Here is a 14,648-nt window from a genome sequence, read left to right on the forward strand (position 1 = left end):
GAAGTCAACTTGCTGCTGATGACGATGTGAGACATGTTGACATGTTAGTGACGGCTTCTTCAGAGGAAATTATTACATGAGAGCTTTTAATAATAGTACTCAAATAAAAGTAAAAAACAAACAAACAAAAAAGTGTTTTTAAAAGTAATTTTCAAAAAGTTATTCAAGGAAAATTTACTTTTACTATTCACCTCAGTGAGAATCAGCCAATAACAAAATGTGTGTAAGGCTTTATGTTGATTTTTTTTTTTAAATTGGTATTATTGATGACATGTTGAATGATTTTAGTCTGGTTTCTTGCATCGAAAAAAAAACAACCTAAGTCTATTATATTATGTATTCAAAAAGAAATATGAAAAGCTAAATGGATTGTTGTATCTTTGTGTGTTTTGTTTTGTTTTTGGTTCATTAGTTGACATTTATCAAAAATAACCATAAAGATTAAGTTATCTTGCGGCAAAAAACAACGTATGAAGCTAATACGTTTTAAGCATAAAAATATATAAGTAAACATATAATATATATAATCACTCCTCAGTAAAATAAAATCAACATCAATGTTGTATTTTGTGAAATGAAGGCATCGATGACGCAATCATTGTGCGCGCTGCGCGAGGAGGCGGTGGCGGATGCCTCTTCGAAACAGAAAACTGTCTTTTACCTAAGACTTGGTTTTCCTTTCATCCTGGTATGAAAACGATTTGTTCTTGAACAACTAAGTGGTGTGACGACTGTTGGTGTAGTTACATATTAGTGAAGTGGCTGAAAGAGCGGTGAGCTCCTTGATAAGCAAACAAGCCTGTTTCATCAGGGTAACAACGGCTAACTGATGCTAAGTCGCTCCTGACAAACACGACGCTGGTATTTTTTTTTTTTAGAATATTTGAGCTTCAACTTATGAGTTTGTAACCCATCGGTTGCATGCTTGTCTGTTTGTTAACCAGTCTATTTGTTAAGTGAGCATCACAAACTACTCATGCTTGAAATATAACAAAAATAATTTGTATCAGGTTAATTATTTTTGATCCTAAGTAAAAAAAAACAAAAATAGATGCAGTTTTACGGTCGTAAACTGTCGTAGATGTCGTTTAATGGAAGCCGTGGCGCATAAACTAACATGGAGATTGTTTACAGTTATCCTCCTTTACATAAGCTTGACAGGCATTTGTTAATGCTGGAATGTGCCATCATTGTTCCATCACGCGTTGCATCATCCACAAAAGGATTTGTGTACTGTTTGTTATCTATGCCACATTTACGTTATGCAGTTTTTAAAATTTAAACAGCGATGTAACAGTGGTTGAGTGTCGTTTTTAAATTGTGATTATCTATGTATGTTGACTCTCTCATTCAAATCATTGAATTAAGGTCTTCCAATCATTTCAAAGGCCACAGAGCTTTTCTAAAAAAAAAAAAATCAAAGAATGGGTCACTCTTAACTGTTTCAAGATGCACTTGTGCAATAGGTTGTGTCAACTTATTCCAGTCAGTTATTAGGAGTATTCTGACCTGAGATGGGTAGAGCGCCCCAAAATTAGACTCGAGTAGAACTGCTTCAACATGATTTTACTCAAGTAAGAGCAAGACGTAGCCATCCAAGAAATTATTCAAGGGTTAAAAAGTATTTACTAAAATGTACTGAGTCAGTGAACATAACATTTGATGAAGTATTTATAAATGAAATTACCAGGCAATAAAAAATATAAGACAGGATGGAAGTTCTGGTATTTTAAAAAGTAAAATGAAAAAAATGAAGACATTACAAAATAACAAATGCAGCCAAATTGATTTTTTTTCTTTGTAAAATGTTATTAAACTAATTCATACAGGAGCTTGAATGTCTGTCAGCGAAGGTACTTTCCGTGACAATGTATCCTGTTCACTTTAGCTTCTTAATTTACAAATGATACAACAGGCTCAGGAGAAAGAAAACAACAGAACAAAGCTTTTGTACAAACAAGAGGATTCACACTAATGTAAACTGTATGACTGCGACTCATGCATGCTGGCTAAAATATTTCTGTTTGTCATTCAGTGAAGTTGCTCACAGTGAGTATAGTATCCATATGTTTTACTCAAATAAGAGTCATTACACTTCATAATAATTTTACTCCAGTAAAAGTAGTATGATTTAGTTAAACTATTCCTTCAAGCACGTTTTACATATACCAGACTGGACACACTTGCGACACGGCCCATCATCTAGTTCAAGTGACATCTTGATCAGTGGAGACGTGTTTTCTGAAGTTACAAATCAATTGAGTGGATATGTCATCTAGGTTTGGCTGTCGCTAGTACAACAGCTCTTCCCTGACTGAACCTTGTCAAGTGAAAAGTTGCTTTCCGATTGTGTTGGAACTGTTTGGAAAACATTACTGCACCCTCGGGCACAAGCTGATACCTCATAAGATTGAATTAGGATGAAGACTGAAAGCTAGATCTTCCAACCAGTGTCTGATATCAAAAATGCTCTTTTGAAAGAACTGTTCAATCCTCATAAATATGCCCCGGAACCTTGTAGGAAGCCCTACCTGAAGAGCTGTACAGCATGGTCTGACATTATGTTAAGCTCTATCTGAATCCTTGTAAAGCTTAAATTTGCAGTCTAATTTCACCTATATCTCTGCAGTTATTGACCTAATTACTCTTTGTCTTCCTGGATTGATGTTGCGGTAGGATTATGTACTGAAGCTTTGTAAAACTCAGGTTCAACTTCATATTCCAATATCGCTAATGGCTCAAGTAATTAGTGATACTTGTGCACATAAACATAAATATGCCATTTACATCTTCCATTTTTTAATCTAAACTTTGACAGAAGAAATTCACTACATGCAGAGTGTTTCAATGAAAACTTTTCCTATTTCTTATTTCACATCATCTCACATCTTCCTCTCTTTCAGCTAAAAAGCAGCTGTCAGGATGCCAAAGAAGTTCCAGGGTGAGAACTCCAAAGCGGCCACTGCCAAAGCCCGCAAGGCTGAGGCCAAGGCAGTGGCAGACGCCCGTAAGAAGAAGGAAGAAGAAGACGCTCTCTGGCAAGAAACAGACAAACATGTACTTAAAAAAGAGCAGAGAAAGGTGAGCAGAGATATCAAATCATAGTTTACACCCAAATTCATCACAGGACACAGCTATCGTCTTTTGTTATTCAAATCAGCTCTTTGACTGTTGTGTTTTCTCTTGTCTGCCTTTTGTTCCCCTTTTTATTTGTTTACATAGTGTGCAAAATGACCGTTGCAGAAAATGTTAACTTGCCAAATATGAAGTGTTAAATTAACAACCGGAAGACACAACCTCCATTACAAAACGTGGTAAAGGCAGGAAGAGGGAAGCCAGAATCAAAGATGAGAGAGAGTTGCAGCTGTGTTTGCTGGGGACGATGGCTCGTCATTGTTTTGGCTCAGGAACATTTCATTTCACACTTCTCATATCTTAATTTGTGAAAAATGTTGAAAACCATCTGTCTACTTTGTTCTACTTCACCATTATGCTTTTCACTGTGTTGGTCTACCCAGTCAAATTCTAACAAAACGACCTGAAATTTGTGGTTCGTACTGTGACAAAAAGGTGAAAAGGTTTGTCATGTGTGAATACTTGATCAACAAACCATATATAAGCAAATGACGCTCAACAGTATTGTTTTATAGGAAACATTTTAAGGATAACCATTTCACTTTATATTTAATAGAGAAGTTCTAGCTTAATGTGTTGATAAAATAAGTGGAAATACTTTCTTTTCCTCCAGGACGACAAGGAGAAGAAGCGGTTGGAGCTTCTTGAGAGGAAAAAGGAAAACCAGCGGCTCCTTGATGAGGAGAACGCCAGGATAAAAGGAAAAGCACAGAAGGAGGCAGCAGCTGGTGGAAAAGTGACTCGTGCTCAAATTCAGGAGATACTTCAAAATGACCAGCAGCAAGAAATGGAGATGAAGCCGAAAGGTAATATTTGGTTTAGAGATCCTGGACCACATGTGTTTGTGTCAAATAAAATTCAAACCCTTCCATCCATACAGAGAAAAGCCACCTGGAGACTCCTCTGGAGGAGAATATTAACAGAGTCATAGCTGAAGAAGGAAGTGTGGAAGCCCGAACAATCGAGGAGGCCATCTCTGTGCTCAGGTGGAAGACGTGTGGCATGATGATGTTGCTGTCATCACAAGTTGTTGGCTATTTGTCATCATTGACTCTTGTTGTTTTTCTGTGTCTCAGCACGGGGCCGGAAGACCTGGACCGCCATCCAGAGCGGCGGATGAAAGCAGCTTTTACTGCCTTTGAGGAAGCAAACATGCCCCGACTAAAAATGGAGAACCCCAACATGAGGTTGTCGCAGCTAAAGCAACAGCTGAAAAAAGAGTGGGCCAAATCTCCTGAGAACCCTTTGAACCAGCGTTTTGCCTCCTACAACTTGAAGTGAATTCATCGTTTTCACAATGTCACTTGGAAACTCTGCTTGCTTAGGCAAATTAGAGACTTTGATTTGAAAAACTAATAATTTCACTGAAAAAAAAAGTGTGAGTGATGATGCTTCATCAGCAATCACCCGGCAACACCTTATGCTGTGCCAGAGGACTTGACTCTTTTGTTTAATTTAGTAGTAAGAGGATCTGCTTTTCATCTTCCAAAATAACAACTGTTTATCATGTTTGTGAACACGGCCTTCAATGAGCCAAACTCAGCATCTCATTAATTGAATTACTTATTTTTTAGCCCTTCTGGGAAGGTGGGAAGCCAGATGTTTTGGGAATAACTTATTAAAGTTCACAGCTGAATCATCAACATTTTGTGGGGTTTTTTATTTGTGCTACACAAACTAATAGGAAACCAGTCAGGTCACTTTTGTTTTCAAAATGGAGGGATAGTATAGTTTTATGTCCAGCATACATACAGCACACCAACCATGGAATTTTAGAAATGTATCAGATAACGCTAAGATTTTTACATTAGAAGTTTAGTTTGCCAAGCAGTTTGATCATTTCATTTACCACAGTTTTTTCAAAACAGAAAAACAGAAGCTTTTGAAGCCTTTTATTGAACTATATGTACTGACAAAGATTGCTAACATTTCTATCTCAATATTCTCACTGTATTTTAAATGAAAAGCAGCAGTTGCCAAAAGGGATGCTGGTTATTTCATATCCCACTCAAATCAAGTCAAATGTATCTACAAGTAACCAAAATCCAGTAACGCTCTAAGAAAATAAGAGAATACATGTAAAATATGGTCCAAAATTACAATAAAGGATGTTGTTACTCAGCTGTTTGGTTTTAATACCAATGTCAGCAGTCTTGAGGTAAAGGTTTAGGAGATGTAACATCAAAGTACTGCATGTTTAATCTGCTCCTTAACTCATCCACTGGCCTGTCTTCAATAATGTGTTAGAAGTGTCAAACATTGGACTATCTGGAGATCCTTATCTTTCAATGACTGACAAACTATAAACTGATTTCTCTAAAGAATGGACAGTGCTGTGAAGCAAAGGCAGATGAAATGTGATCTTTGTTGAGATGGCCTGTCAGAAACACATTTTGGACAGGCTATCATAAGAAAAGGGGGAGTATATTGAAGTGTAAAGTTTGTGAGATATGAGGGAGTGAAGGACTTTCACAAAGTTAAAATAAATAAATAAATAACTTTAAGAGCCCTAAATATGAAAAGGTTCACGGTCAGTGTAAAGACACTACCTTTATTAAATGCAAATGTTTTTGTCTTGTAGAAACTTAAAAAGTCTGGGAAATCAAATGCTGTTTGTACTCGCCTTTCTTTGCCTTTTTATTTATTCAGACCTGAAAGATGATCAAAAATAGTTTAATACAAAACCCTAATATCCTTGTAGTTGTAAAATGTTGGAAATGCATTTTATATGAATTGTTAAATCTGTGGTTCCCAAAGTGTGAGGCGCGCCCCTTGGGGTGCTATTGCAGGGGGGCGAGGAAAGCGTTATGGATGAATGAAGAAAAAATATAACAGTTACACAGAAGTGTTTGTTGTGTGTTTTGTTGCAACCTGAAGTGTAAAAAAAACTTCAGTGGAGTTTGAAAACAAAATATGTGTATAGGTTTATGTCTGGTTGAACAATGCTTGAGCCCAGTTGATTTATTTAATTTTTTCTTATTTGGGGGGGATTTTATTGTAATCATAGGGGGCCCAGAAAATCTTTTGAAACCACTGTGTTAAATATTGTTACATTGTTGGTAATATTTTGTGCTGTGCACAAAGGTTTTATCTAATACATCAGCTGATAAATTACTGAGTTACTGACACATGAAGCCACAGACTTTACAAATCAGACAGGTCTGTATGATCCTAACTAAATACAAGACCATAACATTTCAAGCAGTTCAGTTTCATTTAGGGAACATACATTTTCTACATATCTTAAATGTACATCGGGGGTTACAGGCTGCGTACTGATTAAAAAAATAGAAATGCTTCTGCCTCACATAAAAAACCCCAAACCAACAACAATTTGGTTGAATAACCTCCACCTGAGTCAATGTTTTTTCTTCTTTCTTATTGGTGATTTCAAACATGCTTCATTAAACACTGATTGCTATACTGGACCTGAAACTGCATTTGTTAGATCTTCTGAGGCACAGGTGATGAGGCCTTGTGCAGGATGGCATGATTCATTCAGAGCCAGGTTTAAAAATGAGCACTTTAGTGCGTCAGGCTCTTGTGGCGGAAGAGATAAGAGATGTAGCAAAAGGCCTTTGAACCACAAGCTTCAATAACATCTTCAAATGACCTTTTATTTGCCACTTTGTTATGAATGCGAGCAATTGGCCTTGTTTTCCCTCCCAGTCTACCTGTCTCCCTCCAATTTATTTCCGTGTGATGTCCCGCCTTAACGCTGTGGTCTGATGTTACAGATTTTTTTTTATTTTTCCCTCACTGTCGCCGACCTGCACCCTCTCACTCCCCTCCATTTGCATGGCAACCCTTCATCAGACAGCTGCTGCTTATTTCTTCCTTCATTTTGAATTCTAATCATTTCTTTCAAAGGAAAGCATCTTTAAAGCTCCTTCATTAAGTGTCCACACTGGGAGCAGGCAACCGGCTATCCAACACCCACTCAGGCTGCTCTTCTTCTTAACACATCACAACTGTTGATGGGGCGAATATTTGTTTGCAAGCTGCTTCTTCAAGTTTGAATAGAATCGAAGAAAAAGCAGGAACGAGGTAAGAATCACCTGTGGCTGTGGAGAATTCTAAGCAATTTTTATTTACAGAGAAAATGTTAAGAGAAACAAGTGAATCTTTCTACGCTTGCCTTTAAGTAATGACTGAATTCAAAATTCAACATATAATTTTAAGAAAAATGCCATTATTTCACTGTTTTAGCATAATTCAAAGAAAAATAACTAACTTCAGAATTATTTTTGATTCAGTTATTTTACAGCTTATGTGTTTAGAGTTATAATCTGTTTACAGATCATAAAGTGTCGTGATTCAAATTTCTAATGAATTGTGTTACATGGAAATTAAACCTGTGAAGCTTTTCTCAGTTTTTATGGTTGCCAAGATTGATAAATAATGAAAACAGGGCACAGGGGGGACATCTGATTTTGACAGTTTGTTTCATGCTCACAACCTCATGTAAAGACAACCTGTAATTAAATAAATGATTACTTTAACAACCATGAATACAAGCCTTGAAACTAATTCAAAAACACAAAGGGGTCCCACTAATCTATTAAAAAATTATAACAAATGCCTCTTGAAACATAATACTTTCTTTGAATATACTTTTGGCCTCTGGATGCATAAAGATCATTGTGCAGATCTGTCATTGACAAAAAGTCTTTACAACTTCCTTGCGCAAAAATACTTTTATTCTGTTAATGCTTAAAATTCTTCCTTTAAACTTCTGAAATTTTTTTAATCTTTCTTTTATTATTTGATAATAATAAATATTTTCAAATAACAGATAAATACGAACATCTTTTTGGCTAAAACAGGTCTTTGTTTTTATACTGAAAATACAAAATATGACTTCCTTATTCCCTTCAACTCCTCCAAATATAGTCTACAGTAATTTATTCAAAGTAAAACTTGACTTATTTATCAAACCTTAGCAATTTTTCAACAACATTTACGAACATTTAACTGTTCTTTTATAGACACATTTTCAACCTCATGTTTATGGTGTTTAGATTAAAAAGTTTTGTAATCTTTTTTTAATTGGTTTTCAGCATATTTATGGCTCAGGACGTAGACACTGATTTCTGATCTCAACTCCAATACTCAGTGCTGAATGTCTTTCAATAATATTCAATAATTGTAGATTAGATGGTTAAAAAGTTTGGGAACATCTATGGTATTTTTATAACATAGAGATTTCTATATCTTTTGCATTTTTTTCGTTTCATCATAAGTGAATGTGATTTTTACTCAAATGGACATCATGTCTTTTCCGCCTTGCAGAGATAACATGAGGTTGATTCTGGTTAAACCCACCAATGCAACAAGACGCCTTGACTCAACAGGTGAAGTCTTCCAAGATGGAGAACATCAACACTCTGCTACAGGAGGTCCTGAGGAGAAGCATAATCCATTCTCTGGAAGCCCAGACAAAGCATCTTCATCTCCTCAGAAGAGTCGCTGCTGTGCTTCATCTTCCCTCCATGAGAAGTCGAATGGAATCAATCCTCCAAGAGGCTTGGCTCAGAGGTCGCCTTCAAAAACACAGAACCTTTTGCTGTCGCAACTGAGTGACCAAGACTGGCAGCTGCTTTGTGGGGAGGATCCACCCTCAGCAGGAAGAGCGGAAGACATTGTGGAAAATCCAAACCATATGGACAGATGTGGCTGCCCCTGTCCTGATGCTCTCCAACATTCTGACATCTTAAGTTTACAGCCACAAACAAATAAAGAAAGTGTCCCAAGAGGCAGAACTAAGAGAAGTGTTTCATCACCTCATACCGCGCCTTTCCTGGAAAGCACATACCCGTCCACCACTTGCCAAGTTTCAGCACAGCAAACAAATCACAAAGATCTTCGCAAACCTCTTACAAACCACCCGAGGAACATCATCGTGCCTCAGTGCTCTGGCCAAGATGGTGATAAAGAACAGCATTGTAATCATCCAAAAGTCGAAAACTTCAGCCAAGCAACTCATTCTAAATTGTTCAACATTTCTTTAAATTCAGGCCAGTGTGCTATAAGAAATAAAAAACTCTCTGCACTCAGTTTAGATGTCAACTGGAGAGACCTTTTTGGCAAAGAACCACTTTTGGTGCAGCAGCATCAAAGGAAAGACTCTCACTGTTTCTCAACTGATGATCAAACATGGAAGCCATCTGGAGAGTCATCCTTTGCACTAAAGTGCCGCCATCTTCCTTACAATCGCCTAACTAGAACGCCATGGGGAAAAAGATCAGCTACACCAGCCAGTCAGAAAAGTTTCACCTCTTTCTCCACCAGCCAGTGTAGTTTGCTTGAAAACCAAGATTTGGTGGAGAGAACAAGAGAGCAAGAAAGTCAGGTATGTTGTCTTTTTTCAGCGTCCTTCCTGCTAATTTAGGGTTTCTATAATGTTTAAATTGAAAAAAAAAAAGATCTTCTCACATATGATTTCGGAGTTTTATGCATGCTGTCTTTGATTGCAACAATTGGCAATACAATGCTTGGTGAACAATAACACCTTCTTTTGTAGGAACCCTCTCAGCATCTCATCGGATCCAAACAGTCACTCCCTAAACCCTGCCCTCCACTTCCTGATACCTTAGGAAGTGGTAGTGTCCAAAACGGGGATGCAGTGCGACCACTCAGCAGCCTGGGCACTTTAAGCTCAAGTTTTGCAGATTTTCCTTCAGACCAGCAGCAACTTCAGCTGCTTCACAGTGCTATTCTTGAGGACGCCTTCTCCAAGGTGATTGGAGACAACTCCAGTAAGGCCAACAGTGAGAACCTGACCACAACAGAGGGAAACAAACCACAGAAGAAGACCAAGGACATCAGCTACCGGCTGGGTCAGAGGAGAGCTCTATTTGGGAAGCGCAAACAGTTGAGTGACTACGCGTTGGTCTGTGGGATGTTTGGTATCATCGCCATGGTCATCGAGACAGAGCTTTCAAGAACTTTTTACACTAAGGTAACCTATAACTGATGAGATGTGATTGGGTCACTCTATTAAAGACATGTTCAATGTGAAATATGTACTATTGCACACCACAAGCAAGGCTGGCCTTGTTGAAGGCAATTTTGTGGAATAAGAAATACAGTCATCTTCTAAGGTTTCAGCTTCATGAAAACAAAGCCACTGATATGTTAATATTCTCTCTCCATTGTGAACAGGAATCCATCTATTCTTATGTGCTGAAAGGTTTGATCAGCATTTCCACTGCAATTCTTCTTGGACTCATTCTGATGTACCATGCTAGGGAAATACAGGTATGATTGATGACTGTTCAACACTTCCAGTGTTGCTTTCAGAAAAGACTAAAAGCAAATAACTTTAAAATGAGAAATGGGCATTTATTAAGGAAAAATACATACAAATATTAAATCATGGTTTATGTTCCCCATATTCACACATTTTATCCTTACTTTCTGCAAAATTATAGGCATAATGTTTGAATAACATTCTTTTTTCAAACATAAAGAAGGTTTTGTTTAAATAAGCATGTTCAAACATATAATAATATATGCAATATATAATATAATATGGTTGAAAATTGGCTGTGATTACAAAACAGTTGGGCTCCAAATTTATTTTGAATTTAAAATCAATAATCTCTAAATTTCTGGAAATGTTAAGACAACCTGCGTCAGCTTGTTGGGATGGAAAAAGAATACAGTGTCATTTTGAACATTGGGCTAATCTGCTTTTCATAATTTAATCTGCTTCAAAAGAAACAAACAAAACAATATAACTATTCCATATACCTATATTTTGATGGCTTAATATGCTTTTTTTAAATAAATAATCGTCCCGTGGTTTAGTGTTAAGTATAAACTGATTTTAATCCACCAGTACTTTTGGATCAAGTAAAATAGATTAGATTAACTTTCACTGAATTAATCTTATAATTGAGGATTTTTTTTTAAATTAATTTTGTTAATTTGTAATAGTTGTTCATGGTCGACAATGGAGCAGATGACTGGAGGATAGCAATGACCTTTGAGAGGATCCTGTTCATTATGTTGGAGCTCCTCATCTGTGCCATCCATCCAATCCCAGGCCAGTATGTGTTCACCTGGACTGCCCGCTTGGCCTTCAATTACACAGCAGCTGTAGCAGATGCCGATGTAGACATCCTTCTTTCTGTCCCGATGTTCCTGCGTCTGTACCTGATCGGACGTGTCATGCTGCTGCACAGCAAGCTGTTCACAGATGCCTCCTCACGCAGCATTGGGGCCCTCAATAAGATTAATTTCGACACTCGTTTTGTGATGAAGACTCTGATGACCATCTGCCCCGGGACTGTCCTGCTGGTCTTCAGTGTCTCCTGCTGGATCATTGCAGCGTGGACAGTGCGTGTATGTGAGAGGTATCATCTTAGAGTTGTTATAATTTATAGTCTAACAGAAATTGTGTGTATCGGACTGTTAGTTTGACGACCTTTCTAATCAGCAGTAAAATAATTTAAATTGTTTGGTTTTTTGGCACAGACCTGGCTTTTAAGCTTTGCTCTTATGTTTTCAAATACTAACTTTAGACTAACAACCAGATATGTTGACGTTTCATCAGTATATTTGACTCAAAGTTGAAGAGGTTGTTCCCATCTTAATTATTCAAAATGGATCAAAATGGATGCTGTTGCATCCATTTTGATGCTACAGCATGATGCTACCATCAGAGTGTTTGAAGGTTCCAAAGCCTCACATTGGCTTACCCACAACATACTTCATATATTTATGACCAAAGAGTATTTCTATACTCTCACCTGAGTATAGAAATTTTCTACAGGTTTGTCCATAGTTTCCAATTTGAGATGCAAAACCAGGTTCTCTGTGAAAAGTGATACAGATGTTTCTTCTTGAGCCTTGGCTAGGTTCTTCCCAATCATCCTAACCAATTTCTTTCCTTCTGATGGTTATACTTTGGATCAAATGATTAAAACTTGACAGTGATCCAAACACTTTTGGGAGACATGCTTATTCTGGGTCCGTGGCATGAAACTGGCTACTTTAAATCATCTCATAAGCTTTCTGAAACTCAAACATTCAGTTTGAACAACAGAGCTTCTTGTTGAATAATGCTTCCACCCTGAAAATTTAACTATTCCAATACATATGGCACCCAGGTCTATGGTGATCTATGGTGCAGTGTTATAGTGTTAGCTATAACACTAAATGCTACTACAGCCCCTGCTGTTCTGGCTCAGTAGGTATCATGATGCGCAAGAAGTAACAAGCACCTTCCTGGGAGCGATGTGGCTGATCTCCATCACGTTCCTGTCCATTGGTTATGGAGACATGGTCCCTCACACCTACTGTGGGAAAGGAGTTTGCCTCTTGACAGGAATTATGGTGAGAATGAATACATTTTGGGTACTGAAATTAATGGGTACTGAAATTAATATCGAAATTAATCTTTGGTTACAACTGAATGAATCTGTTGTGATGCCAACCGCAGCTCTTCCTCTCCACAGGGGGCAGGTTGTACAGCTTTGGTGGTGGCTGTTGTTGCAAGGAAGTCAGAGCTCACAAGAGCTGAAAAACATGTCCATAATTTTATGATGGATACTCAACTTTACAAAAAGGTCTGTTTGCACACAATACTGCTTATTTTTTGAAGAAAAATCTTTTTCCGTCATAAATATTGTCAGTTTTTCACTTTGGATTTCCATTTTGAAATGAACATATTTATCAAACTAGATGACACCTACAAAGTGCCAGTCATAAAAAGACAATCTCTGCCATTTTAAAACTCCTGCAGTGCTTTCTTGTTCTTCTCAGATAAAAAACACAGCAGCAAATGTTTTAAGGGAGACTTGGCTCATCTACAAAAACACAAAGCTGGTCAAAAAGATTGACCACGCCCGTGTGCGGCAGCATCAGCGGAAATTTCTGCAGGCCATCCACCAGTAGGTATCATTCTTTGATTAAATTAGTTTTTTTTTTTTGTTTCCCTCTTGAAGTATAACTAGGTACTTTTTAATTATAAAGTATGTCAAGATAAACTGTACACAATCTTAAATCTATTTAAGAAAAATTAATGTTATTTTCTTAATTCAGACTGAGAAGACTCAAAATGGAGCAAAGGAAACTAACTGACCAGGCAAATACTGTTGCAGATCTTGCAAAGGTTTGTGTAATCTCTTCTGAATTACTAGTTTTCTGGTGGAGAAATACACCAGAAAACTATGATCAAACTGCTGTTTTTGATGAGTGAAATACATATTTACTTATATTGGGACAATACAAGTATTGGGACATCTGTTTGTTGCTCTGAGGGTCCATGTTTAGCTGACTTTATAAAATATATTGCTAAAATGTTGGACACAATTGGCATATTGCATTTTATTTTTAACTTTAGTGGAGATCCATTGAGGTTCTAAAGACATAATGCTCAAATGACCAAATAACAAATACACCTAACATAATACAGGAAGACACAAGGTTTTTGAAGAATTCTAAGTTTTAGCTCTCACTAAAACTTGTTTTTTTTATCTGCATAGTTTACTGAAAAGCATTCGCGACTGACTGTATCTATGCTGACAAAGCATAGATACAGTCTGGAAAAATATCAAAATATTTCCAGACTTCTGTACAATCTCTTTGCTGTGTTTCAGACTCAGAACATGATGTACGATCTGGTGTTAGACCTGCAGCATCGAACTGCAGAGCTGGACAGGAGGATCGTGGCTCTGGAAGAGAAACTGGACTCCATTCTTGTCAGAGTGCAATCGCTGCCAGTTGTTCTATCTCAAGCAATAGCAAAACTACAAAAAGATTTCCTGGATGACTTAGCCTGCCGCGTTCACTTCCTGTCGTCCTCACTGAGCTCGGAGTGTTGTTCAGCACATCCCAAGCAACTTTGTCCTGGATCAAGCACACCAGAGATGCCGTACAGCTGAGATGCATCTCTGAGTTTCCTAATTTTTCATATTGGATGGAACTGTACCAAAAACCGTGATTATTTTCCTTTAGGGTTGGAATAAAAGGCCTGTTTATTTCTGTCCATGTAGATGAAAATAAATAAATAGATAAAAAAATAAAAAAAAAACATTGTTCTGTAATGTAGCTTTTTAGAGTGATTAACTCAGGAAGGCTAATTTTGTAAGTCTTTTGATATTATTCATTAACTGAAATCCTTCAGCAATTGAACCAAGACACTGCAGGAATTTAATGAAATCTTGAAAAACATTAATATTTAGAGGTTAACATTACATATATTTAAACTCAAGAAGTAAATAAAGATTTTTTTGTGCAGTAAAAGGTCAAGATGTCAAGTGTCCAATGTGGTTCTTTGTTCATTTTAGAGAAAGGTAGATATTTTCTGTTAGTATCAATGTAAGAATATTTATTTTAAGACACACAAGAAGTGCTCTTAGAAACCACACTACTCTCTCGGAACTGCTCTATTGTTCCAACCTAAATCCAATGCCTTTGTGAATATCAGGGTTTTTATACAAGGGGCCCCTCATATATTTACACAACTCATGTCCATCATTCTTATCAAAGTGTTTATTAATTTC

The 14,648-nt window shown here is 37.1% G+C and overlaps 2 protein-coding genes across 3 annotated transcripts; both read left to right on the top strand.

Moving 5' to 3' along the window:
* The first annotated feature begins 588 nt into the window (after positions 1–588).
* ccdc124 (coiled-coil domain containing 124) lies at positions 589–4,778 on the top strand. Of its 2 annotated transcripts, none has more exons than XM_055046203.1 (5): positions 589–688; positions 2,904–3,081; positions 3,749–3,941; positions 4,016–4,121; positions 4,212–4,778. In XM_055046203.1, exons 2-5 carry the CDS (start codon positions 2,923–2,925, stop codon positions 4,414–4,416), a joined length of 663 nt encoding a protein of 220 aa, XP_054902178.1. In that variant the 5' UTR covers positions 589–688; positions 2,904–2,922; the 3' UTR covers positions 4,417–4,778. The 2 variants fall into 2 exon arrangements, with proteins under 2 accessions (XP_054902178.1, XP_054902168.1); XM_055046193.1 differs by lacking the exon at positions 589–688 and adding an exon at positions 724–861.
* Positions 4,779–7,127: 2,349 nt separating this feature from the next.
* kcnn1b (potassium intermediate/small conductance calcium-activated channel, subfamily N, member 1b) lies at positions 7,128–14,088 on the top strand. Its single transcript, XM_055046166.1, has 10 exons — positions 7,128–7,182; positions 8,428–9,487; positions 9,659–10,096; positions 10,300–10,395; positions 11,077–11,495; positions 12,333–12,477; positions 12,600–12,710; positions 12,907–13,034; positions 13,186–13,255; positions 13,743–14,088. The coding sequence occupies exons 2-10, from the start codon at positions 8,435–8,437 to the stop codon at positions 14,025–14,027; spliced, it is 2,745 nt and encodes a 914-aa protein (XP_054902141.1). The 5' UTR covers positions 7,128–7,182; positions 8,428–8,434; the 3' UTR covers positions 14,028–14,088.
* The last annotated feature ends 560 nt before the right edge of the window (positions 14,089–14,648 follow it).

This window comes from Poeciliopsis prolifica, unplaced genomic scaffold (assembly GCF_027474105.1).
Source record: "Poeciliopsis prolifica strain line A6 unplaced genomic scaffold, Auburn_PproV2 SCAFFOLD002, whole genome shotgun sequence".
NCBI lineage: Eukaryota > Metazoa > Chordata > Actinopteri > Cyprinodontiformes > Poeciliidae > Poeciliopsis > Poeciliopsis prolifica.

Excerpts from the sequence above, each read along its gene's own strand:
- ccdc124 (XM_055046203.1), top strand. The coding sequence starts at position 2,923 with ATGCCAAAGAAGTTCCAGGGTGAGAACTCCAAAGCGGCCACTGCCAAA. Across the intron at positions 3,082-3,748 it reads TTAAAAAAGAGCAGAGAAAG|GACGACAAGGAGAAGAAGCG; the intron begins GTGAGCAGAGAT and ends CTTTTCCTCCAG. Across the intron at positions 4,122-4,211 it reads GAGGCCATCTCTGTGCTCAG|CACGGGGCCGGAAGACCTGG; the intron begins GTGGAAGACGTG and ends TCTGTGTCTCAG.
- kcnn1b (XM_055046166.1), top strand. The coding sequence starts at position 8,435 with ATGAGGTTGATTCTGGTTAAACCCACCAATGCAACAAGACGCCTTGAC. Across the intron at positions 12,478-12,599 it reads GCCTCTTGACAGGAATTATG|GGGGCAGGTTGTACAGCTTT; the intron begins GTGAGAATGAAT and ends TCCTCTCCACAG. Across the intron at positions 12,711-12,906 it reads ATACTCAACTTTACAAAAAG|ATAAAAAACACAGCAGCAAA; the intron begins GTCTGTTTGCAC and ends TGTTCTTCTCAG.